At 38.5% G+C, this 27441-nt stretch overlaps 1 protein-coding gene across 1 annotated transcript in view; it reads right to left on the bottom strand.

Moving 5' to 3' along the window:
• Window positions 1-245: 245 nt before the first annotated feature.
• Window positions 246-27441, bottom strand: part of PLXDC2 (plexin domain containing 2) — a 450758-nt gene continuing 423562 nt past the window's right edge. The window contains exon 14 of the mRNA XM_034644246.1: window positions 246-10104. Coding sequence (XP_034500137.1) covers window positions 9988-10104 — 117 coding nt within the window. The 3' untranslated portion in view covers window positions 246-9987. The remainder of the gene's footprint in view (window positions 10105-27441) is intronic.

Raw genomic sequence — 27441 nt, 5'->3', positions numbered from 1 at the left:
AACCAAGCCTCCACACAGCTGGACACTATGACATTCTAGGTCCTTCCTTTTCTCCAGCTCCCTCTAGCTGGTATCAGGGCAGGTTTAGAAGCGAAAGGGTTTTCCACCATGTTTACCAGGTTTTCTACCTGCGGCTCTGGACGTTGCACAATTTTCTCCATAATAAGTAAAATGTTTCAAAACTAAGGGGAAACAAAAGTACATTGAAAGACCAGGATAAAAGTATTTAAGAAATTAAAACAAAATGATCATTTATTGTTTTTAATATGTAGTCAAATATGACAGCAGTATTACACAAATTGTTCCCTTCTCCCCCTTCTAAAATCCCCAATTTGTTGACTCCAACCGTAAGTGAAAAACAGGATTTAATTCTGAAAATAGCAATCAACAGAGACACACAGATAACATTTGGTCACCACCAGCTTCCAGACCTTTTAAGGTGAACTGTGTCACCATGGCAGTCGATACACTGGCTTTCTTACAAAATTTTTACTAGGAAAAAAAATGAAGATTTCCCACATACTGTAAGCAGAACCAGAGTTGCAGAAAAACTTGGTTTAAGTAGCTGTGTGAGGAAAACTTTAATGACTTATTGCAATCATAACGATCCCCAGGTAAAAGAGATGGCAAATCAATGAACTGTAAGGAAATACATTCAAACTTAATTAATCTTACAGTGAAAATAATCATGAAGCTTGCAGAAGTACATAGCATCTGAATTCTTGAATTTAAACAGTCGGTTTCAGTAAAGGTCACACCTCGTCTGCTATCAGACACCATTAGTGCAAATTCATGCACAATCATTCTTACATTTGCGGGTTCAGGCACATGAAGCTTGAGATCATCATGAAATATGTGTATGTTATTTGATCGTGGAAGAATGTGGGCTCGGAATGTCTCACTGACACGGCAGAGGAGACAGGAATGATGCTGAGACTGGAGTAAATTTAAAGTGCTCAGTTTTCCAAACCCTGGATTAAAGCGGAGTTTTGGAAAACCTCTGCAAAATTCACCTTCACCTGAAAGACGCGTCCTTGATGTGGGTACAGGGCTTTGGAAAAACAGCGAGAGACAAACTTGCAATGTGCTGTGCTCACCCACAGTCTTTCCTTTTGGATGGGGTTGACTGGGTTTAGAGGGTCAGATTTCCTCCCAGTGTTCTCTTTCAGGAGCACCACAGGGAGCTTTGTGATTCTGACAAAGGGTACAATTATACCCACTTTGAAATGCATTTACAAATATACTGTGCTCTGGTACAACTGGCATAAAACACAGACAGCCCCCCGGGGGCCCCACTTCTTCTCCTTTCACACTTCAACATGGCAGATGACTACAAGCAGAATTACCAGAAACAGTAGTAAATTCCTGGCATTGGAAGTTCCCATGATCCCAGCTGGCATGCAAAAAAGGCTGTCTCTTTTTTTCCCTCTGAAAATAATGCACTTCCCAGGCACTGTCCAAATGCCTCAAATGAGGCAAATGAGAGATTTGTTTTGACCAACCTATGAAAAGACTTTCCCCTTCTTCTCAGCTAGGGCTCTGAGATTTAGCTGTACTGGACACGAAATGTCTGTGTCTAAAGAACCTTAATTCATTTTCCTAAAATGATTTTAACAGGTCTCAGCAAGGAAAGCTCTGACTTCACTTTGATGGTATTTTCAGAGAAGCCTGGTGGAGGACACTGAATTTGAGTTTTTATTTCTCTGCTACAAATATGGGCATGTTTTTGTTCAAACCATCTTAAAAATGGCTCCTTGGACTTGACCGTGTGTCTAGATGGTAGTACATGAATCTGGTCCCAAGGTGGTCAAACTTCACAGAGACTCAGCTATGGGTCTACAGTTGAAAGTATCCTTTCTTCTCCTTTCCTCAGGGAAATTGTTTTCTTTTTATTGTATTTATTGCCTCTCTGTGGTTGGCTGTCTCATGGTCTCTGGCACAAGGGGACCAAAGCACATACCTTGTAAGTCAGAGGGAGATAAATGGAAAAGCCTCTTTTTGGTCCTTACTTGACTGTAAGTAACCCAATTTCCTAGAGCAGGGGCCTTTGTGATTTTAGGATTGTGCCATAGAAGTAATACAGGTGGATGACGGTTGAGTTTTAGATTAATCGGGGACATCCTTGACTTTCTGTTTATCACCTGTTTCCTAGGATAACCTGCAGGATCTGTGCACCAGTGTCTGAAAGTCTGAATGACCTAATTGTGAGCTGATCTTTTTCTACTACTGATCTGTACATTGCTCTGAAGAAGGTGAAATTTCTGCTCGAGAGCAAATTTCAATCTTTATTTTTTCCTTGAATCATATCCACCCACCCGCCCCTATGTTTATACCTCTCCCCACGTAGCAAGCTTCTAAAATGAGTTTCATGCTATGTAGCCATGCAATCTGCACAAAGGTTTATAGCTGCATGATTAGTAAGTGATGTTTTGGTCATGAATAAAATAGTTTTTGTAATGCTAGGGAAAAGAGAGATTCTTTTAAAAAAAATAACACACCAGTAGGAATGAGAGAAGTCACTGAGATTTTCAACCCGAATCAAAAGAAATATATTACTATCTGGGAACTTAAAATTTTTTGCTGTATTCCATTAGATTTTTTTTTTAGTAATTCTCAAATGCTAGTAAATTTTAGAAATTAGAAAAAGATGAGGACCAGCATATGATTTACATTATTTTTTCCTCCAGCCTTTTATTCTGGATTTAAAGTCCCAGAATCTTTTAGTGTCAGCAGTGATCTGGAAATTCACGTACAAAACAAGTTTTGAGCATTTATTTCTCTAGACATAATTTGGTCATTCCTAATAAATGTTCTATTGAGAAGCCAATGATGATGTATTTCATAAACTTGTCAGGGAGAAGTCATTCAAGAAATTATGGGATTTTACTTGAATAATGACCATCTTACAAAAATGAGCCATCTTACTTCTTTGCAATCGTCACTGCAAGAGCTGTGGGCAGTGGATGGCTTAAAAGTTAGGTCAGGTAACAATCAGGCAGATACATTCCAATTTCAGCTGAAATTAGAAGATCAGCTTAATCAAAATGTTACGTAACATCAAAAGGTCCGATAGGACTGTGGTAGAGAAGACACGCTTGAGGGTCTCCTCGGCTGAAGCTTTCTGGTTTCCAGGATTGTCTTGCAAGAGCGCTCTTTGCGTGAAGGCCTCAATGTGCTATAGCCTCAGGCTTTGTAATCAAGGCTTTCAAATGTGTCGCCATTGTAGCGCCTTGTAGTAAATGGTTATGATTGCTGGCAAAGTCCGGTTTAGTCTGTTAGAAAAGGAATCAAGGGAAGGCCTAATATTCCAATTGGGGGATTGTTGTTACTTCTAGGAATATTCTTGAGGGATGGTCTTTGTAAAACTCCACCAAGTTTTCCAAATGGTGCAGTACAGACACAAGTGCCGCTCACTTGGTCCACAGTTACCACAGGAGATCACTGACCCAACAGGAAAACTGACATAAGGCACATCAAATCGTTAGGAACTTTGGCTTGACAGATTTAAATATCCTAACTCGGGAAATTTCCAATTTTCAATTACTTGAGATGGTCCATTTTTTCTTCTAGAAGGACAATAAAAGAATCAGATATAGAAATGGAAATAGCAGAATATCAGAAATAGTTCATCCAGATATACTTAAAATTTGATGTACCAAACTTCAACTTCCATGTATATTTTGAAGGCAAAGATGAAGGACCAAGATTTGTAGATGTGTGAAATGACCAAAAGGAAACTCCTCAAAGCAGAGTCTGTGATACCAAAGTCGTATGACCCCGAGTCCCCATACTGAAACTAACATCCCAGCAGCTACCATTATAGCAGCACCGCGTAATTACCAAACGGCCTTATCTCTTGCTATGAAAAAGCCAATTTCTAAGTTTCCGGAGATAACCAATCTTCTGATCTTCTCTCAATAAATTCATAAAACTGAGAGATAGGGAAATAGATAAGGATGATGGTGGGTTGTAATTGAACTAGTGACTTTTACAGTTCCTTCTAATTCAAAGAGTCTATGATTCCAAGTCTTATTGTAAATAATAATTTAAAAAAACCCTATCTATCATTTAAGTGACAAGTGAGAGAGAAACATTTTTTTTTCTCCTGATATATTTTGCTTGTTAGATAATCTGGTAGTTTTCCCAATCCCAATCTGGGACATTTGGCAATGTTTGGAGGTATCTTTAGTTGTCACAGTCTGTGTGTGTGTGTGTGTGTGTGTGTGTGCGAATGCTCCTGGCATTGAGTCAACAGAAGCTGCCTGGGAGCTGCCATATATGCCCTACAACACAAGGGACTATTTCACCCTCCCACACAGAATTAGGGGACCCAACGTGTCAACAGTGCCAAAGCTAAGAAAGCCTAAGGCAGTCTAGTAAGTGACATAGCAACCACACACACCTAAAGTGCAAATGCTTCTTTGATACAATGGTGTTTCTGGAATACCTTAAAACTATGATGTTGAACATTCAGAAAATATTTGTACAAGAAAGCGAACTGTTACATCTAGTCAGAAAAAGTTCAAGTGACCTGGGAAGTCCTCCTGGGTCTGGGACAACTTCAGATGAATCAATTTTGTTCTCATGAATGACATTTACAAACCATTTAAAATGGAGCAAACAGCACCAATGTGCAATGATGTATTGTATTTCTGAAACATTCTGCAGACACATACTTGATAGTTCCCTATCTGAGTATAATAGAGAATTGGAATCAGAAATTGGATAGAGTAATATTGATCCAACTACTTGCAAAGTTGTGTTTGAGGATTCCATATTACGATTATCAGTCTACATGCTTGAACTCTCACTATTTATATGTATCACTGTATACCACAGATCCAACACAGGGACTTGGTTCCAGTAGGTGCTCAATAAATATTTAAGTAAACTGATGGCTGAATGAGTGAACAAATAAAGGGATGAGTCAAAGTGCTCCACAAAATGTAAAGTGCTTTATAAACACAAGGTAATATGAATATATGATAGGTAATGCCAAAGACCTCATAATATTGCTCAAAAAACCTTCCTAGGGCAAAAATGTTCAAATGGTTTCAAAAGCAAATAAAAATTGTGATTATATATGTTGTAAGAAAATACGCTATGAAGAATCTGAGTTTTCGGATGTGTTTGGGAAGAAATGAAACAAGGCAGAATGATTTTAAATGACAAAAAATAGTGTTGCTGACAGATGACCACAGGTAGGGGTTAGAGGGGCATGCAAAACCAAATAAAGGCACCGTAATGGCTAGAACTTGAAATCGTTGATTGTTATAAAGATGGTACTATTCTTATGAACATGACAGAAGAAGACCGGTCCAATGTCTATATTAGAAGAAGAGTCAATACTATAGATAAAGTTAGCCTTCGGATGGACTGTGCCTTCTAAGCTGCGTGGTTGGCCTTAACTGCTGATGAAGGAAGGGGTATAGGCAAAAAAAATGGTAACAGAAATGACCAGTCAGGAGTTTTAAGTTCAAGACCCAACTCTGACACTGGGAAAATTACCATCTCTTTTTGGGCGTCAATTTTCTGATCTGTAAAATGAAGAGCTTGGGTTAGATGTCCTGCCATGATTCTGGCGTACAAATGCTGATGCCAAAACACAGGGTGGGACGGGAAAGTAAGAGCTACAGCAATCTTTGGGAATTAGTAAATCTCATTGTAATAAAATATCTGAAAAATGCCTGAAGAAATACAAAGCAAAATCACATTTCACAGGAGGAAGAAACCATAACAATAGGATATATTTCTCGGTTAGTTTTATTTAAATATTAATTTCTTGTCATGGAAGGAAAGTAATCAAGGCATGGATTCTAGCAAAACTTTTTCTCAAATGGGCAACAGACACTAGAGGACATAACCAAGTTTACACTCCTTCAGGAAAGGTAATAATGTAAGAATATTTTGCCCTAGAAACTAATAAATTATACTAATCAGAATATATATTATCTGCATATTAGTATAATTTAAAAGAATAGTAATCCTCTTATTTGCATTTGCAAATTTTTATAGTTCAGATTGAGTCCCAAGTATTTTTATATTTTAATATGGCAGCCCCTTGTATTTGTGTTACAGGAATAAAATAAATATTTGAAATTATTTGTGTTTGAGGTATTTCCTTCTAAAGAGAAACCTGCTGGTCAGCCCCTGGGCCTCCCTTTGCTGTGAAGAGTAAACTGGGAAATCACAAGAAATTAGAGAGACTAAGTGACTCTACATAATAAGGAATTGAACAAGTTGCAGCATACACATAGGGACTCTGTCATGGTGGAGGAGGCAAAGTTGGGAGAGACATGACAGAGGGGAAATATTAAGAGAAAATATGAAGATGGGGAAAAATTGAGCAATTTCTCCTTTGGCATTTTCTCAAGAAAATTTTTGATCGATTTGATTGTCTTTGAATGCTTTTAGGATTGATGGACTTTTCTTCCTCTGGATGCAAATTGGTACTGAGGCTGGAACAAGGCTGTGCTCTATATGGGTTTCATTGATGTAAGGTTTTAAAAGTCTGTACATCTGTACATTTAGTCAATCTGCATTATAATAACCTTGCAAGGAAGACAGAACAAAAATATTTTTATTTTCCAAAATTGTAAAGTGAGACTCATGGAAGTTAAAGTGATTTTTCCCAAGATAACATAGTGGAGACTCAAAGCTATGTCAGCTGGTATTGTTTTCATCACAGCATGCTGCCTCTCTAAGACCAAAAACACCCAAGATATGCCCAGGAACTACCAAATCTTCTCTTTTTCTTCCTTCTCCTTTTTATTCAAGAAGAGGGAATGAAAAGGAAAGACCTGTACTCTACAGCACTGTATAACAGAATTTTCTGCAAGGATGGGAATGTTCTGTGTTGTCCAATATGGAAGCCAACAAGCCACATGTGGCTATCGAGCATTTGAAATGTGACAGTAACTGAAGAACTGGCTTTTAAAGGTTTTTTTTAAAATTTAATTTTAATTAATTTAAATTTACATAGCCACATTTGGCTGGTGGATAGGATGGATACTGGAGAGCACAATTCTAGAAGCTTCATGTGAGAGAGATCAGCAAATGCTCTAGGTATCTCAAACTAAAGTAATAATGGGGGCAAACTGTACTTTATTATTCATCTTTAGTTTTCTGTTTGTTAGTACATCTTAAAGTCTCAACACTTCACAAACAAGCTAACATTGTGGTCAGTGCCATCTGGTTGGCTTAAGACATTTTTCTTGACATTTATACCTTTACCTAATCACCAAATATTATTTCCTTTGTAGCACCATTTATCAGATTTCTCCAGAAGTCTGTATGTGTTCCTTTGCTATCCTTAATTTTTAAAATTGTTATTCTCTCTACTATGTTCATAGTATTCAAGTAATGCACAGGTGCACCCCTTCTAATATATAATGTATGTAAAGTCCAAAGCATCAATGTCCACTCTGAATTTCTAGAAACATGGAGTACGTTTGCTCTTCCTTTGCAGTAGATGGGCACCAGGAACAAACCAGAAATATAAAATAGAATAAAAAGTTCATGAAAAAGAGGGATTAGCCAGCCTTTCCCCTTGCCACTAAAAGATTCATGTACAGCAGAAACTTTTCACCACCTTTAACTCCTACTTTCGTTAGGAAGTGTTCTCACACTTCCAAAAAGTTTTCCCTATTATTTGGTGCTTTAGTTCACTGAACAATTAAGTTCTACGTCTTGTTTGTTCCCAGAATTATCAATTCTTTTAACAGAAAGTGGAAGATGAGCTCCGAAGGCAAGAGAGACAACATTACGACTTCAAAGAATTGAGCAAGGAGTTGGATATATACACAAGATTTATATAACTGTCAATCAGCCGCTATTGGAAGCCACTTATCACGATAGCTAGTGGAAGAAGCATCATCTTATCCTAAAAGGAATCGTCTATGTGTTCCTTACGTCTTTGTAGAATACCAGTTGCACCAGTTATGTTGGCAAGTCATTTGGTTATTGCTAATCTGACCAAGCCTACTGCACAAGAAATAAGCTGGGATAGTTCATATAAAGTGAACGCAGATAGAGCAGAGAGATTGCCATCACATCCTTCAATCACTTTGTTTGTGAGGGTTTTTTTTGTTTTGTTTTGTTTTTGTTTTTTGCAATTATTAACTAAGTAGGTTAGGAAAAATTACTAACCTCATCAGGTATTTAAAAACGTAAAGCAAAATATACGTGATGGAAGATGGCAGGAGTCTACATCAGACAACCGTGAAGATAAAATAGGATACTCTGTTAGCAGACTGATGTTGTTCAATGTAGACACTGGGTACAGATGTTAAGCTGTTAGTAAAGTGCTGCTTACAAGACATCTCTGCTTCCTGGTACCTGAATCTGCAAATGCTGGACCCTGTACCCTACGGGAATCTACAGCGTCTTGGCACAGGATGTCAGTTTCATGGGTCGAGAGGTTGATGAACTTGTACACACAGGACCTGAATTTAAACGTTGGGTGCTTGGTATGGGTATTAACCACTTTCCTCCTCAAGCGATGCCTTTCCTTTCCTCATTTGTGGAGAAGTTTCGAAATCTGGATCGTGACTACAGGGCAAAATGACAGGTCCATCAAAGGAGCATTTTGCATCTGCTTTATTTAGCCAGGGAGGGAAGGGGTTGATAGGAATGAAAGAGTGGCTCAAATAGGCAGGAAAATGATCGGCACTGCGACTAATTGAACCACTTTTGCTAAGTGACATAAAAATATTCTAATATTAAGGATTATTTTACAACTCTATGGAAGTATGCAGTAATGCATCTCGCATTTGTTTTGTCTTGATGACAAATGCACTCTTTGAGTCACAAGAGCCTGCCTTGTGTTAGTTATAAACAAAAATATATTTATATATATATTTATGTAACTACTATGTGCTTTAAAGAAAATTACTGTATGATTCAGCAGGGTTCTTTCATTCTTTTTTATCGCCAGGGATGTGCTGATTTGAATGGCTTCTTAGACAGGAATCGACAGTGACATGGGCCTTAAGTACAGAAACAGCACAAAGTAAAAAAGAAAAAAAAAAAAAAAAGAAACCCTGAAACCCTCCCCCCCATATGTTTAGAATCCCTTAACATTTTTGCTTCAAAAACAATTAAGGGGCTCTTCGTATTGTTTCCTTCAGCCAAGAGCAACTGTGGCTTCATAGGATTTCATAGTTGGGATAACAGAGGCAATGTATCTTCAAAAAAAAAAAAAAAGTGTTTTATTCCGAGGCAGGAGAACCGAAAATCTCCTGTGCCACTCCCTCTCTCCTAACCCTTAGCTAAGAGTTCGGTAATTCTGCCACAGGCCACAGAAAGGACACTCATTAACAAGGGAGAGGGGCACAGATGAAAGACTCATTCTGTAAAATAATGAACTTGTCAGAACAAGTGGATCTAGACCAGAAAAACAAAATCCTTTTGCCACATTTCTGGTGGAAAGATAGAAAATCTCTTATTTTAGGTTTGTTTTTTGCTCCTGCATGAGCTGTTTCTCTTAGCAATCCTGAAACATTCATCATTGCTCTTTTGAGAGAAAGGGTTCAGGCTTTGGAACACAGTTATCTTTGAGACATCAGAGAAGAATATTTGAACCAAAGGCGTAGATCCCTCATGAACTAAAGCTTAATTATTATTATTGTTTTTCTCGATCCCTTTGCAACCCTGCACCTAGGCCAATAGAACTGTAATCTTGTCACACTTCTGCTAAGTCCACAGGAGATGTTCTGAGTGAACTAGAAAATGTCATTCCACTAGGGAATTCTATGTTCAATGGTCAGTGGTACCTTGTATAAGTTTTAGTTTTTCTTTTACCCTTTCAGGGCTGGGCTTGTCCAAAAATTTCATCTCCTTCAGGCTACAGCAGCTTAGGGCTCCTTTGTGTGTGTGTGCGTGTGTGTGTGTGTGTGTGTGTGTGTGTGTGTGCATCTTAAAGGTATAGGCAAATTTTTAGTCTTAACACCTGTAAGCCAGCACTGGTGCTGTTCTGTCCTAGAAATTTTAGCATTGCTCTGATACAATGAAACCTTCTTTCTCTCCAACTGGTTCAACTTCGGCATAGGCAGGGTGACCAGAACCTCTTCTAAACTTCATTGCAGGCCATCTGCTTGGGCGTCTCTGAAACAGAAAATGAAAAAATAATGAATATCGGGGTGATGGTCATATCATAAAATATATATATATATCTGCCTTCATCTACTTGTTTGGGAGAGACAGCATGTGAACGGGGAATGGGGGCAGAGGGAGAGGGAGAGAGACTCCTCAAGCAGACTTCCCCTGAGTGCAGGGCCTGACGTGGGGCTGGATCTCACAATCCTGAGATCACAACCTGAGCCGAAACCAAGAGTCCAACACCCAACCCCCTGAGCCACCCAGGTGCCCCGGTATTTGCCAAATATTTTAGATTAACTTCCTAATTAAATTTAGTAGTATATTAAATTTCTCACATTACTACCACAGTTGGAATTGCCCATGCTCAAAGCCCCATGCTTGCATCTTCATTATGGCATTACCGGCACCTCTCAGGGGACAGTCCATTTGCTGTAGCTGCCCCATAGGAGCAAGAGCGGCTCAAAGTCACAGTTTATGCCTTCTGTATACTTTGTCTAAGAGATTCTATAAGTGTCCAACTAGGAAAAACTGAATTTAGTAAAAAAGTAAGTCTTCTGAATATATAGCCACTGACATTTCCTCTTCTCTAGAAAATAATATCGCTTCATTTTATTTATTAATTCACTCAAAAACATAAAGCCATACAATTCTGCACAGTTCTTAGAAGTGTGTATCAAATCAGGTGCTGGACCTTTTAGTAAACAAACTGAAAGAAAAATCACTTACTATCTTAAGAAATTATTTATTAAGCTGGGTCTTCCCATACAGGACTTTTTGCGCTTGAAAATTAACAGATAGCATGCCCTGAAAACTGAATCGAACATCTGAGGGCAGACCATCTCCAGCCTATGAACTAAGTAATGGCACAAGGAGACACTAGTCCTAAAACACAGGGTATCTATTCCGACAAAAGGAGCGCACTTCTCCCCAGCACTCTGTCCATCAGACAAACCTTCTGTGATTTACAAATAGAAGTGCTGATATGAATTATTAAGGTACAGCAGCAGGAGACACAAAAATGCATTTCACGGCTCCAGTGACACTGACGACTACTGCTGCATTTATCGGAGTCTCTGCAGTTTGGGAGCATATGAGACAATGAGTACCGAAGGACGTTTATTTCTGTCCCAAGTTTATTTCTATCGAAAGAATTTTAATCTGAATAAGTTAACTATCAGTGTAGATGTACTGGCATTCGGCAGCTTCCTAGATTTGCTAATTCCATTCCACGGGCAATGATTAATGGGCATAGAAGAGTTTTCACATCAGGTGGGAATGAGTATTAGCTCTACTTTCTGGAAAAATACCTACTGAGGCAATTACATTCTGCCTATTAATAATATTATTTACTGCCTGTATAATATTATGTGGTCAGAATGCTTTATATTTATTAGCTGATTAAGTCCCATGGCGTACGTGAAAAACCGAATAATCCTTATTTTCCAGGAAAAGAAGTTAAAATAAAGAGAGGGTTAAATAGCAAATTGTGTGTCTTTGGGGGAACTAAAAATCATCATCGATGGAAATACACTGAGATTTTTAGGGAGCTGGGCACTAGAACTCAGGATCACTCCCGTCGGTGAAAAAATGCCCACCTGCCGCCGCGCTCACTGCTTACAGCTCCCACTTTGGCTTCGGTTACTTCACAGTTGGGCCTTTGAAGGCACAGCTGCCCTAGTCCCTCTCTGAGTCAGCTAGCACCACTAAGTCTTTGCTCTGAATCTCCACCTCTCCAAGGCCCGCCTGCCATCCCGCCAGCAAGGACAGCCCTGGGAACTAGCCCCGATTGACAACCCAGCACATAAAGACATTGTGCCGTCAGTGACTTGAAAAGGTGCACAGATTATCACCACGAAAATAAGGGACCACAGGTGCCGGCGAGGGTATGGCGAAAAGGGAAGCCTTGTCCCCCCGTTGGTTGGAATGTAGATGGGTCCAGCCACGGTGGGAATGTAGATGGGTCCAGCCACGGTGGAAAACATATGGACGTTCTTCAAAAAGTTGAAACTGGATCTGCCATATGATCCAGCAATTCCAATTCTGGGCATATACCCAAAGGAAATGAAAACAGGAGTTTGGTGAGATCTTTGCACTCCCATGTTTATCACAGCATTATACACAATCGCTAACATGTGGAAACAATGTAAATGCCCATCAATGGATCAATGAATAAAAAAGCTGTACATAGACACAATGGAAGGTTATGCAGCCATGAAAAAGGCTATTTTGCCACTTGCAACAACCTGGATGGACCTTGAGCATATTACGCTAAGTGAGATAAGTCAGAGAAAGACAAGTACTATATGAGAGCACTTGTGTGTGGAATCTAAAAAGGTCAAGCAAGTTAAAAAACAAATTAAGCGGCAGTTAACAGGAGATGGGGGCTGGAGGGATAAAATGGATGGTGTTTCAGGCTACAGATTTGAAAGGAGTATTGAGCCACAGAGATCTAATGTACAGTATATTGATTATAGATAGTACTATTGTATTATAAGTATATAATGTGGTAATAATGTTACAACCTTATTATATCAATGTATCAAAGTAACATGCTATACAACTTAAATTTATATAATGTTACAGGTCAAATTTATCCAATTAAAGCACTTGTTTCTTTTTTTTTTTTTAAAGATTTTATTTATTTATTCGACAGAGATAGAGACAGCCAGCGAGAGAGGGAACACAAGCAGGGGAGTGGGAGAGGAAGAAGCAGGCTCATAGCAGAGGAGCCTGACGTGGGGCTCAATCCCAGGACCCCGGGATCACGCCCTGAGCCGAAGGCAGATGCTTAATGACTGCGCCACCCAGGCGCCCCAAAAGCACTTGTTTTAAATAAAAAGGAGCATAGGGTGCCTGGGTGGCTCAGTTGGTTAAGGGACTGCCTTTGGCTCAGGTTATGATCCCAGGGTCATGGGATCAAGTCCCACATTGGGCTCCCTGCTTGGTGGGGAGTCTGCTTCTCCCTCTTCCTCTGCCTGCCACTCCTGCTGCTTGTGCCCTCTCTTCTCTGTCAAATAAATAAATAAAATCTAGACATAAAAAATAACAATAAATCAAAAGGAGCATAGTTCATGAGAATGATGATGCTGATGCTTGTGAAAGTTGTACTTTATTAAGCTCCTGGCTGTATTTCGTGCTTCATACTAGGTGCTTCACATATAATCTCATTAAAATGCACAAGTCAATCATTTACATTTTGCACAAACCCATAAAGCCAGCAAGTGGCAGAGCCAAGATTTAAAATGAGATCTACTTACTTCCAAAGTTAATTCTCCTTACTATAAGAATTGATTCTTAAAATTCAGTGGTTTGTGTACGACTCATGTGAAATTTGTGAACATGGTTCTAATTTTATTTCAGTGGTAAAAATATTACATAATTAGCAACTCCAGTATTCTGTTAGTAAGTCAGAATTACTGATTAATAATTTTCTGTCGAAAGTGAAAGACTGGAGGATTACTGGTAATGCTTATCATGTACTTTGTGAACTCATCACAGAGCTACTCAAAATAGAAAGTAGAAAAATGTTGGGCAGTGAAGTTTCCTAACATGATACAAACTTATTTTCTGAATTAACTGCATTAAGGAAAATTTCTCTTTATTATTACTACTTGGGAAAACAAAGAAGAAATACCCCAACAAGACTTAAAATGACTAGAGATCTCACCATTTACACAGTGGACATCACTTATATACATTTCTAGGAACATTAAATCACTGCACATACTGTTTTATAAAATCCTTTCTTTTGCACTTAAGTACACACTGAAAAAATTTATGAATTATCTCTGTACAAAATTATTTTAAATGTCCATAGAGCATTACTCATAACTAAATCATGATTTATATAGTCAATTTGATCTGGAGTTTTTTCCCCAATTTTTTGACAACATAAATAATTTTACAGTGAATATCTTTGCTGATAACCTGATGGGAATATCTCTAGTCAGTTTCTTTTATAAACTCTCAACAGTGGAATTATTGGGCCAGAAGGAAACACACAAATTATTTACTAAACACTTGAAATTTCTAGTATGGTTCTAGATGCTGTGTTGAAGGACACACAACCAAAGAAAGGTATGGAACGTGGTTTCCACAGGGAAGATAAAACCATTTCAAAAGAAAGGGATTTTCAATGTAGGTTCAAAAGGTGAGAAAGTACACTGAGGAACTAGCATAGGTGTCAAACATTCTAAAGATGAACCAAGTAGATACATATAATCTTGCTACAAAATTACTCAACACTAGCATTGCATTTGTGCAAAAGTAAAAAAAAAATATAATTACTTCTGTGGATTTGGACTAGATTAAAAGAAAGGGCATTTCCTGCCCCCCCCCCATAATAATACCTTAAAATTTATAACAAAAATCTAACAGATGTCATGTACTGGGGTCTTAAGAATTTGATGTGATTTTATGTTTTTTGACGAGTCCTTGATACCTCAATCTTAGCCCTAAAAATGCTGAACAAAGGGTAATCACTTTACCGAAATTCTGCTTCCTTTCTAAAATGCTTTCACATATCACAAATCAACTAATGATCTTAAATAAATCACTTTGCGTCCTCATGTGGAAATTAATATCTGAGGGTTTGTCCTCTTCAAATCATAGGATCCTTATATCTGCTTGCCTGAGATAACAGATTTTACCACTGGGAGATGACAATGACTGGAAAAACTTTTCTGTGTCATGGTTCTTCTATCATTGTCCCTCTTGTCTCCCTCTGCTAACTTCAGGATTTCTGGATTTACAGGAAATTTATATAAATTAGTGCTAACTGAAATTGCTTTTCTATGTCAGGTTGCAGTTCGGAGATCTCCTTATGAATGAAAAAGATGGAGCATTTCTATGACTGTAATGGAACAAGTGAAGATTTAGCTCTTACAGAAAAATCCTGAGTGTTGGTGGTAGAGTACAAGGCATTACCCAGAAGACGTCTAGAAACTTGGGCATGATGCCTGGCTCTGCCGTGAAGTGTGATGGGTCACAACCTGGACTTATATTTCTTTCTCGAGGCTTAGATATGTCCAAATCTGTGTTCTTTTTATAATGGCTAATTCACATTGTTAGAGAAACTGATAGGGGCCACGGGGTCACTTGCTAACAGAGCAGGATGTATGCTGAAAATTGAAAAATTCAAACCAGACTGTAATGCTAATTCATTACAGAGATTCAGGATGTAATGCCTTAAAACATTGCTGGGTGTAATGCGTGGGTGATCTCTAATTTCATTTCTGAGAATTATTTATGTGATTAATCACATTCAGAAGTACATGTTCACATAGATATGTCAGCACTGGGGTGGGCTGTGCAAACAGGTATTTTCCCTAATTACTCCTTCAGAACTATTAATTGAACAGTCATCCAGATCTGTCTCAGTGGTCTGTGGCAAGATAATTAGCTGAAATATCCACAAACAAACCTGCAGGGTACCCTCCGTTAGCAATGTACACAGAACCACAGCTGGAGATTTCTCTGCAAGCTTCCAGAGCAGAGCAGAGCAGAGCAGAGAGATTTTGCTTGTGGGTGAGATGAACCCTTGAAAGGAAGTTACTAGGTGGGAGCGTTCAAGGAAAGGGGCGAATTTTGAAATCCAAAGCCCCCCCCCCCCCCCCCCCCCCCCCCCCCCCCCCCCCCCCCCCCCCCCCCGCCCAAAGACACCAATGGTGCATGACGGCACTCGGCAAGCAGTTGTTCCAAAATTTCTGGTGTTTTGAGCTGCTTCCTTCAGTGAATGGTGGGGAAGAGGGAAGAGGCTGGGATTATGAGGCTTGGACAGCATCATGGACCTGTACCTTTCCAGCACAGGACTTAGACTAAGTCATGTGTTTTCCTTGTTTTTCAGTTTCCCCATTTGGAAAACAAAATGATCTAGATTATCATTTTTCAAACTTTTTTTTTTCTTTTTTAATTAAAAAAAAAGTTTAAGCCACTGACCCTTTGTTCTAATGAAATATTACCTGGAACCCCAACGAGATCCCAGAGAGTAGGTTTTCTTCATTGTGAAGGAGAGACCCCTGCTTACACACTCTCCCTGAGTCCTGAGGCAGCCCATGGATCCCACCCTACCTCAGGGCATGTTGTGGCAGCTGTAGAATGAAATCTGCATTTCTCACACTGAGCTGTGCATATGAATCACAAGCGATCTTGTTATAGTGCAGATTCCTATTCAGTAGGTCTGGGGGGGGGTGCTGGGACTCTGCATTTCCAACAGGGTCCTAGGTGATGTTGATGCTGCTGGTCCACACAGCACACTTTTTAAAAAACTATTTAATTAGCCAACATATAGTACATCATTAGTTTCAGATGTAGAGATCAGTAATTCATCAGTCATGTACAACACCCAGTGCTCATCACCTCACATGATCTCCTTAATGCCCATCACCCAGCTACCCTATGCCCCCACCCACCTCCCCTCCAACAACCCTCAGTTTGTTTCCTATAGTCAAGAGTCTCTCATGGTTTGTCCCCCTCTCTGATTTCTTCCCATTCAGTTTTCCCTCCCTTCCCCTATGATCTTCTGTGCTGTTTCTTATATTCCACATATGAGTGAAGTCATATAATTGTCATTCTCTGACTGATTTATTTCACTCAGCATAATACCCTCCAGTTCCATCCAAGTCGATGCAAATGGCAAGAATTCATCCTTTCTGATGGCTGAGTAATATTCCATTGTGTATGTTAACTGCATCTTCTTTATCCATTCATCTGTCGATGGACTTCTGGGCTCTTTCCATAGTTTGGCTATTGTGGACATTGCTGGTATAAACATTGGGGTGCAGGTGTCTTTTCAGATCATTACATTTGTATCTTTGGGGTAAATACCTAGTAGTGCAATTGCTGGGTCATAGGGTAGCTCTATTTTTAACTTCTTGAGGAACCTCCATAACTGTTTTCCAGAGTGGCTGCACCAGCTTGCATTCCCACCAACAGTGTAGGAGGGTTCCCCTTTCTCTGCATCCTCGCCAACATCTGTTTTTTCCTGACTTGTTAATTTGAGTCATTCTGACTGCTGTGAGGTGGTATCTTATCACACAGCATACTTTGAATAGAAAGGGTAATGATTCTCTACACTGTCTTCAAACAGGAGTGTTCTTTAAAAGTGGGTGGTAGAAAAAATATTCATCTTTGACCTTCCCTGTGTCTCCAGTGGACCTTTGTGGGAACTGAACATGTGTTCAAACAACTGGGTCAACCTTTCCATATTTAGCTTTGATAAAACTGAACTACCCAGGGGGAAGGATTTTTTTTTTCCTTTTTCATTACTTCTAAATACAAATTATTCTCTATTCCCTTTATTTTGTGTTGAATATTATTTCAACACAAGTTATGTTAAGTTATAAATATCTGGGTTGCCAGATTTGGCAAATAAACACACAAAACACCAGTTAAATTTTAATTTCAGATAAACAGTGAATAATTTCTCAAAACTATACTTCATTGACATACTTACTCTAAAAAAATTACTCATTTATTATTTGAAATTAAAATTTATCTAAGTGTGTGTTTTATTTGGCAACCCTGTTCATAGGGAAAACACAATGGCTTTGGGCCCTGGCCAGCCAAACTTGCAATCTGATTAAAATAAACTACTCCTGTTTGTGGTTGTGCCTCCTTGCTTTGTGAATTGTAGGCCACTTTTTCCTTAAAAAGAGTAACTCATATTGATTGGTCTGTCTTCTGGTGTGGTCAAGAATTCCAAGCAATAACTCTTGCGTGAGGCAAAGCCTGTGTGTTCTTTTAGGTATTTTGTACTCATCTTATCGTAATTGCTTTTCTCTTGTGGAAGCTGTTTATCGTTCTGCAGTTGCCTCTTCTCCAGCCTACAACTGCTCTTTGCCACGGGTATACTGCGTTCATTCTAGAACTGTCCTATGGATGATCCTGAAAAATCACTTAATAGCATCATAGTTGGTACATGTCCAGGATGAAAATGATCTAATGCACGTAGAGAACTGCTATATACTGGGATTAACAAAATCATCATATTTTTCACATGATTTTCCTAAAGCTAAAGGATTCTTAAAATGAATATTAAGTGACATCTGCTTCCTCTTGAAGACAACATTACTTTTGGTAATAGTCATGAAATGAAATGAATAATAATAATGACCAAAAAAGAAATGCAGACAGTGAAAAATCTTCCTGTTTTAAACCCCATAGTTATAATCTTGCCAGCAAAAAAACATTACAAATGAAAAATAAAATATTACCATAAAAAGGGGAAAATAGAATGACTCAATGTATTTCTTTGAAGTGCACTTAAATTTACTTCGTTTAAAAATAGTCACGGATTTTACAAAATTTATCATCATTTAATTTTTTTTTTCTTTTTCAAGTTTTTATTTAAATTCTAGTTAGTTAACATAACTAAATATTGGTTTCAGGAGTAGAATTCAGTGATTCATCACTTACATACAACACCCAGTGCTGGTCCCAACAAGTGCCTTCTTTAATCCCCATCACCTGTCTACCCCATCCCCCACCCACCTCCCTCCATCACCCCTCAGTTTGTTCTCTTATCATTAGACATCTCTTATGGTTTGCCTCCCTTTCTCTTTTTTTCTAACCCCCTTCCCCTAAGTTCATCTGTGTTGTTTCTTAAATCCCACATATGAGTGAAATCATGTGGTATTTGTCTTTCTCTGACTTGTTTCGCTTAGCATAATATACCCTAGCTCCATTCATGTTGTTGCAAGTGGCAAGATTTCATTCTTTTTGATGGCTGAGTACTATTCCATTGTGGACATTTGGGCTCTTTCCATAATTTGGCTACCTTTTTGAAAAAAGACACATGAAGGAATCCTGCTAAATGAGCCAACTCCGCCACGTTCGGAGGGTGATTTGGACTTTGCAATGACAGAAGTGAAGTAACTCAAGTTCTGTTTCGTCATCTTTACAACCGTGACGCTATCCTTCTTTACTTAGAATCTACTATTTTATTTATCTTTCTGTGTGCTTTTATTTATTTTTCTTTTTTAAAGTTTTTATTTGAATGAGAATCTACTGTTTTAACAGAGACATACATAGTACTATATGGGCTGGAGACTCACTCAGCATGAACAAGTGTAAAGGACTCCAGATTGTTAGGAATTGATTCCCTAAATGAATGCATGCAGCTGAGTGTGTGGTCAGGGGCCAGGTGTGTAACTGGGAGTTCTTGAAGTAACTTCCCTGGAGGGGACAATGTTTACTAAAGGAGGAGTAATACAACTGTACTAAGTGGAAATATACATATATATTATGTCAGCACAACTCAACAGTGACTGATCGACTTGTTAGAGCTTAGAGCAAAAGTTTGGGACACAATTTAGAATTTCAGGCACATAGAGATAATACAAAGCTGCCTGTATTTGAGATGGGTTTATTATAATTATACCATTCTCTACAGACAATGTACCCCCATATTACCGGCACCCGAGGCAGGTTGCTCTCAATGCCCTTCCCTTGGTTGCCTTGCCGTGCACAAGGAGACTCACAGTAAGTATCTGCATTGAATGGCATAAATCTTATTCTATAGTTTATGCCCCACGATGGGCACAAGCATCCAGATTCTTGAGTGACAAACTTTTTTCTTAACTTCCTTTCTTCCTTTTTTGACTTCAGCTCATCATTGGCCATTTTGTTGCCCCAAATGAGAATGACGGGTGATAGTGACGATTAGTTAATTCATGTAGATATAAAAGCATTCAGTCAGCCAATAAAATTACTGTTTAAGCACCTATATTTAAAACACAGCACTGAATTCAAGACACCTACAGCAGCATATTTAAGAAAAATAAGATATTTGCATAAAAAGCTTGAACAGGAGCTAACCAATAGTACAGGCTAAAAATGACCAGACGATAGGTTTGAAATGAAGTATCTGCTGCATGTATTTGACAATGAAGTCCATGAGTTTTGAGGAAAGCGGGCTTCATTTGAATTTGAGTCATCACAGACGCTTTTGTGGGCACACTGAATATAAAGACAGAGCAGTGGGGGCACCTTGGTAGCTTAGTCTGTTAAGCATCCCACTCTTAGTTTTGGCTCAGGTCATGATCTCAGGGTTAGCTCAAAACAAACATGCTTCTCAGGTTTGAGCCCTGTGTTGGGCTTCTTGCTGGGTGTGGAGCCTGCTTAAGATTCTCTCTCTCTCCCTTTCCCTCTGCCCCTCCCCACCCCAGCTCAAGCTCGCACATGCACTCACATTCTCTCCCTCTTAAAAAAAAGAGAGAGAGAGAGAGCAGAATAAACCATTGGCTCGTGTACTTTTTCTCCCCTCTACTTTATCCCCTCTGGCAACTTTAATGACTTCAACATTCTCTTCTTCAGGGGGCCTCCTGAATCATTTTGAAAATACCCACTTCTGTGTCTTCTATAGTGCTCATTTACTCACCTTGAAATCGTCAACTCCACAGCCTGGTCTCTCAATCCTTTAGATTAGTGTCCATTAGTGTCACCCAGGCTAGACCCAACTTCTGCCAGCCTGAATTCCATGGCGGCCTGTCAGTCACCTCCCTGTCTGTTCCCTCCTCGGACGATCAATCCTGGGTAAATTCTGCCATCTTCATCAGAAATCCTCATCTTCCGTATTTTCCTATTCCAGACCCTAAGCAGTCCCAGCTACTACAGAAGAAAGTCACGCATTCGGACTAACCCAGCCGCAGAGAATCACACGCTTTCGATCGGGAAGTCAGTGACTACTTCTCTTCTTGTTGAATCTTTATGATCCATTCAAGCTCCAGCCAATCCCATGCTGCCCTCTGTCAGTCTTGTATATCATCACCCATTTTCCCGGAGAGGGCTAAGCCTTTAGGAAGATGCTAATCCTTTCGCCTTTCTCTTCATTAATGCCTTTAGAGCTACTCATCCTTCCTTCTTATCTGAAATAAAAAGACGTTCTTCCTCTGCTGCATAATTGCCTCTCCTACTCAATCCTGTCTGTGCTATGAAGTTACTTCATTCTCCCCTCCTCCTCCAGCATCTTAAAACACTCCTTTCATTGTTTCTTTGCCTTATGCCTACACTTCACTCAAAAAGCCCTTTATTTGATGTTTCTTTGTAACCGCAGTACTATACCTCTCTTGAATGTCTGACTGGATCCACTGCCTTCCCATTACAAAACCATATTTCACATCCCCCAGTCTGGTGCCTGCTCTCTTCCCTGGATCTGCATCGTCTCATGTTACAAATGACCTGATTGCCAAGTTAGTACCTTCCCCCCCCCTTATTCTGTGACTTCTCTAAAGCACTTTAAACTGCTGCCTCCCTTTCATTTTTGACCCTCTTCCTTTTCTGGGCTTTTCATGATGGTACATTCTCTTTCATCTTGTGTACTTTCCCCCCCTCTTAAACTTGTCTCCTTTCCTGGTTTATAAACAAAACTGTTAACATGTCCTAAGGTTTAGCCAGGAACGCTATAATCTCTCTATTCCCCACAGCATTCTTCTTTATTCTCCTGGGTTTCAATTTCTACTATAGTAACTTCCATTTTTTTCCTCACCTGACTGCTTTATCTCAATCCAGTCTTTTTCTTCAGTTGCTTTTTCTGAGAGGGCCAACTGTGATTTGACCATTAACTCAAAGCAAACATGCTTCAAGTTCATCCCTTCGTTTTCCTTCCTAAACTAATTTTATCTTCTGACATTTCTAATTCTGTCCCTAAAAAATGTAATTTCTCAGTTGCTCAGATTTTGTACTTTGGGGTTATCTGTAATCCTTTCTTCTTCATCCCACATTCAATGCAAAGAATTAGGATACCCTCCCCACCTTCACCACTAATCAGCTGTAAGAGTTTTGGCAATTGCTTAATTTGTTGGAATCTCAGTTACCTTATCTGTAAAACAGGGATATAAAAATGCCTCCCATTTGTGGACCTCATTGGGAAATAGGGAGAAACAAAGATCATTGCTTGAAAACACTTTCTGACACAAAGCTTTATGCAAGTGAAAATTGCAAAATTCTATCTTCTTCCTCCTGTGGCTCTTGAGTTAGCCCCATTCCATCCCACCCACCAGTATCCTAATTCTGCTCCCAGCTATCACCTGCCTATGGACAGCTACACAGCCTTGAAATCTCCTGAGGGCTCTTTTACTCTTCTAGCTTTCTTCAGCCCCATTTTCAACTTTTACTTTTTCTTCTATTTTTTTTTTTTTAAGAGAGAGGGAGATTGAGAGAGAGAGAGAGTGTGTGTGGGGAGGGGCAAAAGGGGAGGCAGAGAGAGAATCTCCAGGCTCAATGCCCAGCACAGAGCCTGATGCGGGGCTTGATCTCATGACTCTGAGATTGTGACCTGAGCCAAAATCAAGATTTGGGGGCTCAACTGACTGAGCCACCCAGGTGTCCCCAGCTTTTAATTCTTTGTTATATAACCGATTCTCATTGCTTGTAGAATGAGGTCCAGATTACATAGTTCTTTAAAGCCTGTCACATCTAACCTGCATCTACATTAAAGCATTCCCATACCAATCCAGAGATACCAATATAGAGTCAAGGGAGTCCATTCTTCTTGCCCTTTCTTGATTTAATGTTTCTAAAAAATCATAACATACCTACCTGTCTTCTATATGAAATGCCATCTTCTCTTTGCTTAGGTCCAACATAGCATTTTTTTTTTTTTTAGCATTCTGCTCAAATTCCACCTCTTTGCTAAAATTGCCCCCAATTAATCTCCCTCTTTTTCGTATGGATTTTATAGTACTTGGTTGCATGCTTTATTCAGCATAGAGCATACCTTTGATGTTCCTTTTATTATTATTGAATTCATATGTGGCTATCTGGCCTTCAAAGTTTTTATGTTCTATATCTCTACATATATAAAGCAGGGAATGTGAGTATACACAGGGTGACCATATGATGAGTTTACTGTCCAAATCAGGACACTTTTGGGAATGAATGGAGTACTATTAACAACCATATCAGATAATAGACATAAACTGGGACAGTCCAACACAGACTGGGATGGATGTTTACCCTAGTTATACCCCTCTGTGACATTAAGAGCATCTACCAGATTGCACTGCACAAATAGGAACTTTAGTTTTGATTGACTTTCCATGCCACAAGCAGAGAAGATTCCAGTCTTCCTTAGCATTAGTCTTAGATTATAATACGTTGATACTGCATTTGACAGTATCTCTTGATTTTTTGAACCACATTGCTACAAGTGGTTGGTTTCTACTAAAATAGAGTAATAATTTGCTATTAGTTAGGCACTTTACTCTGAGGAAAGCAAGTTGCAGTGAGTGTGAAAACGGTCCAGTTCACTGCTGCACAGAGAGTTAGTTAAAAGACAAGATAGTGCTGCTCTGGTCATAAATGTTCTAATAAAAGTGGAATGTGAGTTAGTGCTGCCCTGTACAACAGTGAGCCTGGCCACGTTCCTCAAGAGGTTGTTCTCATAAAGTGACTTGTATCTGGGGCATCACTGTGTTTGTGAGTGAAGTCAAAGGAAAGCTAGTAAATTAAGTTCTAATTAACTGTGACTTTAGGAATGGTAAATAGTGAGCTATTTTCTGCCCTAAAGGGGTGTGTGATTTAATCCCCGTTTAATCACAAGATTAGGCAACAATCCAATAGAATGATTTATACCATCAAATGCAAGAGTGGGTGCTATTCATTTGACGATTTAGAGTAATGCTTATCAATCAAACCAGGGCAAATGTAGAATCATAATATTTGGCTGGTATTTCACGACATGTGCCTAATTTGTGTATGTTTAAATGAAATAAAAAGTTTTAGAAAAAATTTAAAAGGCAGATAGCCTACTTTTTACCTATTTAAGGTACCACATTGAAAAATGGATATCCAGAATGAGGTATCTTTTTTAAATTTGAGATGCTTGACCTATTTACTTTGGAATTTCGGATACATACTATCTCTTGTCAAACCAATTCAGAAATTGAAGTTAAAAAATACTTACGATCCCGAGAAGGGGAACAACAGAGCGTTAGTACAGCAGAAAAATAAACGTTAAGGACTGTGTACGGTAGAAGATGGATTATGAAGGTATTACAGATGGCTTTTAATGATGTTTACAAACGTCATAACTGACTAATATCAGTGTTTCATCCTTTACTTAATGCCTCCAGCAATGTTCTTTACTGCCCTTTACAAAGATTCGAGTAATTTCCACAAAAATTTGGTTGAAAGAGCAAGATATTCATCCTATGATAAATACTGGTAACCATTCTAATGCTATTACGTGAGTCAGGTTATAGTCCTGGAAGTAACTCCAATCTTTACAGTATTTTAAAAATAAAAAAAGAAATAAAAAGTAAGGTATCTGAGATACACAAATTAGAACCTACAGAAATGACTTTTTATTGCACAACTGATGATATTATATCCAAGGGTTGATAACATGGTTTGTGAATTATTTAGGACACTGTTCTTTTTCCCTTCATCTTATTTGGGTAACTCACCAACATTTGCATATGAAAAGAGGGCAGGTATGGGAAATAAATGAGCCCCTCTACAAATACAAGAAAGTAGGGATCAGAAATAAATGGTATTTATACAACTTTTGGTTGAAACTGATGACTATTAATTTTTTTCTCTCCTTTTTTTATTTTTAATATTTCAGTATAATTAATGTCCAGTGACTAATGACTTTTTTAAATAGTGCTTATAACACAATGCTGATAAAAGATGTCTGGGAGTCACCAAATATGGTTTCAATTCCTGGTTGGGTTAGGGGTTGAGGGGTTGAGAGCTGACCAAAATTCACAAAGCTACTAAGTTAAAAGCTGGAACTTATACAAGGTCTGCCCCCTCTGTCTGTACTCTTGGTACTTCACCTCACTGGTGTCTGGTTCCATTCCATAAATGACGAGGCCTTAAGCAAATCACTTCCCATCTCTTGCTATCCATGCCTTCATGTGTAAAATGAGAAAGTGGACTAACGTGGGTTTTCTACTTAGTATGAGCCTACAGCTTCCAGTCTGCCTTAACCGCTGGTAAATATGTGCCAATACTTTTTAAAAAGGGCAATTTTTTTTTTTATCAACTATGTTACTTTACACATTTAAAACATACTGTGAATGACAACTGAAATATTCCAATAAGATTTGCATTAAAAATGTCTGAATTTGTCAAATCTTATAATATCAAAGTTGTGATTTAAAGATCTATTCATATTATGAAAGCTGAGAAGTGTGTTTTCCAGGAAAATGGAGTTGAATTTCTCTTTAGGTGAGACGTATGATGCAAAGAGTTGTGAACTTGACTTTCGTGCATTTGATTTTTCCTTAAGTTTTCTTCCACGTTCAACTTTCTGTCATTACATGATTCTGTTTATTGATGTTCCACTTGGATTATTTTAGATGAGACTATTTATTCAGCAAATATTTACTAGGATTGTGCTTCTCCTTGGGGACAAAAACAATAAATAAGACAGATATGCTGTCCCCTGGAGCTCCCACATTGTTATTAAAGTTCACCAAGAAGTAAAATGAAACAATACAATGAGAAAAGTCTGATTTTTGTCTTAAAGTCAGTCCTTTGAAAGAACTGATCAGTCAGTTCTACTTATTAACCAGAGTTAATAGAAAAGAACTTTAAATCTCAATCTCTGGTTACTTATCTGTTCCACTGAAATACCAGAAATCATTTCATTTGAAAAACAGAAATACACTGGGGTGCCTGAGTGGCTCAACCGGTTAAGCATCCTCGACTCTTGATTTCAGCTCAGGTCATAATCTTAGGGTCACGAGATTGAGCCCTGAGATGGGCAGTCATCTGGGGAAAGTCAATAGATGTGTTCTGAGTGGTGCCAGATGTGTTCTGAGTGCTGAAATGAGTTTACCAGCTCTTGTCTGATATATCTGTTGTCATTTTACTTATCTAAAGTTCTCTCATTTTCTCAGGAAAGGCTCGTGAAAACAATATTGCCAGAGTTTTTGTATGGTGGTAATAGTTTATGGTGACCTTCATACTTGAAGGTTGATTTTATTGAATATAAAGCCTTGGTCTACACAGTCTTTGCTTTTTTATCTCATTTTCCTCTGGCACAAAAAGTTGATAACAATCTAATTAATACTCCTTTATAAATCAAGTGTTCCATTTGTCTAAGGGCACAAAAGATTTTCTTTCTTTTTTAAAAAACATTCACTGATTTTACTAGAATAAATCTTAATAGTGGTTGTTTTTGGTCAGTCATCTCAGGTACCTAGTGAATTCTTTCAACACTTAGATTTTTTCAAGATTCAAGAAATTTGTAAAAAAATTATAGTTTGTGGTACTGATTGATCGATTGCTTTGGTTTTCTTCCTTAGGGATTCCTATTATCTGCATGTTGGATCTTCCTTGCAAATCTTCAATATTTGTCATTATCTCTTGTGAGAGAAGATCCAAAATGAAGTGAAGCATTGATGAGAGAGTCACTCATCGAGTTGAATAGACATTGAGGAAGTAGGGCCTATGCACACCTCCTGTTTTCAATTCCTCGAACATCATGAACTTTTGACTCGTGTCAGTTGCAAACTAACCACCTCCTGGAACACAACCTTCTACTTTGGACTGAAATAAAGACAATGTAACACTTAGCTAAATAGCCAATCGTGTATTAGATAATCAGTTTAAACTCTGCCAGCACCAATCATAATTCTTTCAAAACAAGTTATGTAACCTTGCAGGTTTTGCTTTTATAAGCTTGCACTGTCTGCGATTCAATTCAGAGAACACTTTTGATTTAGGTCAATTCTGTCCCCTGGATTGCAACCCCTAAGACCCCAAACAAATGCTTTTTGATGCTTTACAGACTTTTTGTCTCCATTGACACTCTCAAATTCTTTTATCTCCTTGTTTAATTCTTTTCAACTAAAAAAGATTTCTCCTTTTTAACCTTTTCTCTTCAGTCATTAAGAATTGTGTTTGTTTGGTCTTGTTATTCTAGTGTTTTCCTTTCACTTCCAAAATGATTTTTTGATGTTCACCATTGTTTTTCTAAGTTTCTTTAATACCAATTTGGGTTGTTCTTTCCTGTTTTGCATCATTTTCTTAATGCTTTCTGCCTAGTTTTGAAACAGTACTTTGGAATTTTTATTAGATTTCTAAAGCATGTCTTTCTGATGTGCTTTCATTGTCTGTAGGACTATTATTCTGCTCTTTATTCTCTTTAAATTATAGTACCTTTGCATTGGATTTCTACCTACAAGATCTGCTTTTGCTCACTTTTATGTTAATTTGGTTTCCCTAAACTTTTAGAAAGAGGGTCAGTTCAAGTAACATTGACAGTTTCCGAGGTCCCTCTTCCGCATCTCTTCAATGGCGTTAAAAACATATGATGGTTTGCTTTCTGAAATTTCCTGACCGTTTCCTTCTCCAACTTTTATATGAACCTCTTTATTATTTTTTTAAAAA

This window comes from Ailuropoda melanoleuca, chromosome 15, assembly GCF_002007445.2.
Source record: "Ailuropoda melanoleuca isolate Jingjing chromosome 15, ASM200744v2, whole genome shotgun sequence".
Lineage (NCBI taxonomy): Eukaryota > Metazoa > Chordata > Mammalia > Carnivora > Ursidae > Ailuropoda > Ailuropoda melanoleuca.
Note: the sequence above shows the minus strand (reverse complement) of the source record. Positions and strands in the feature narration are given on the sequence as shown.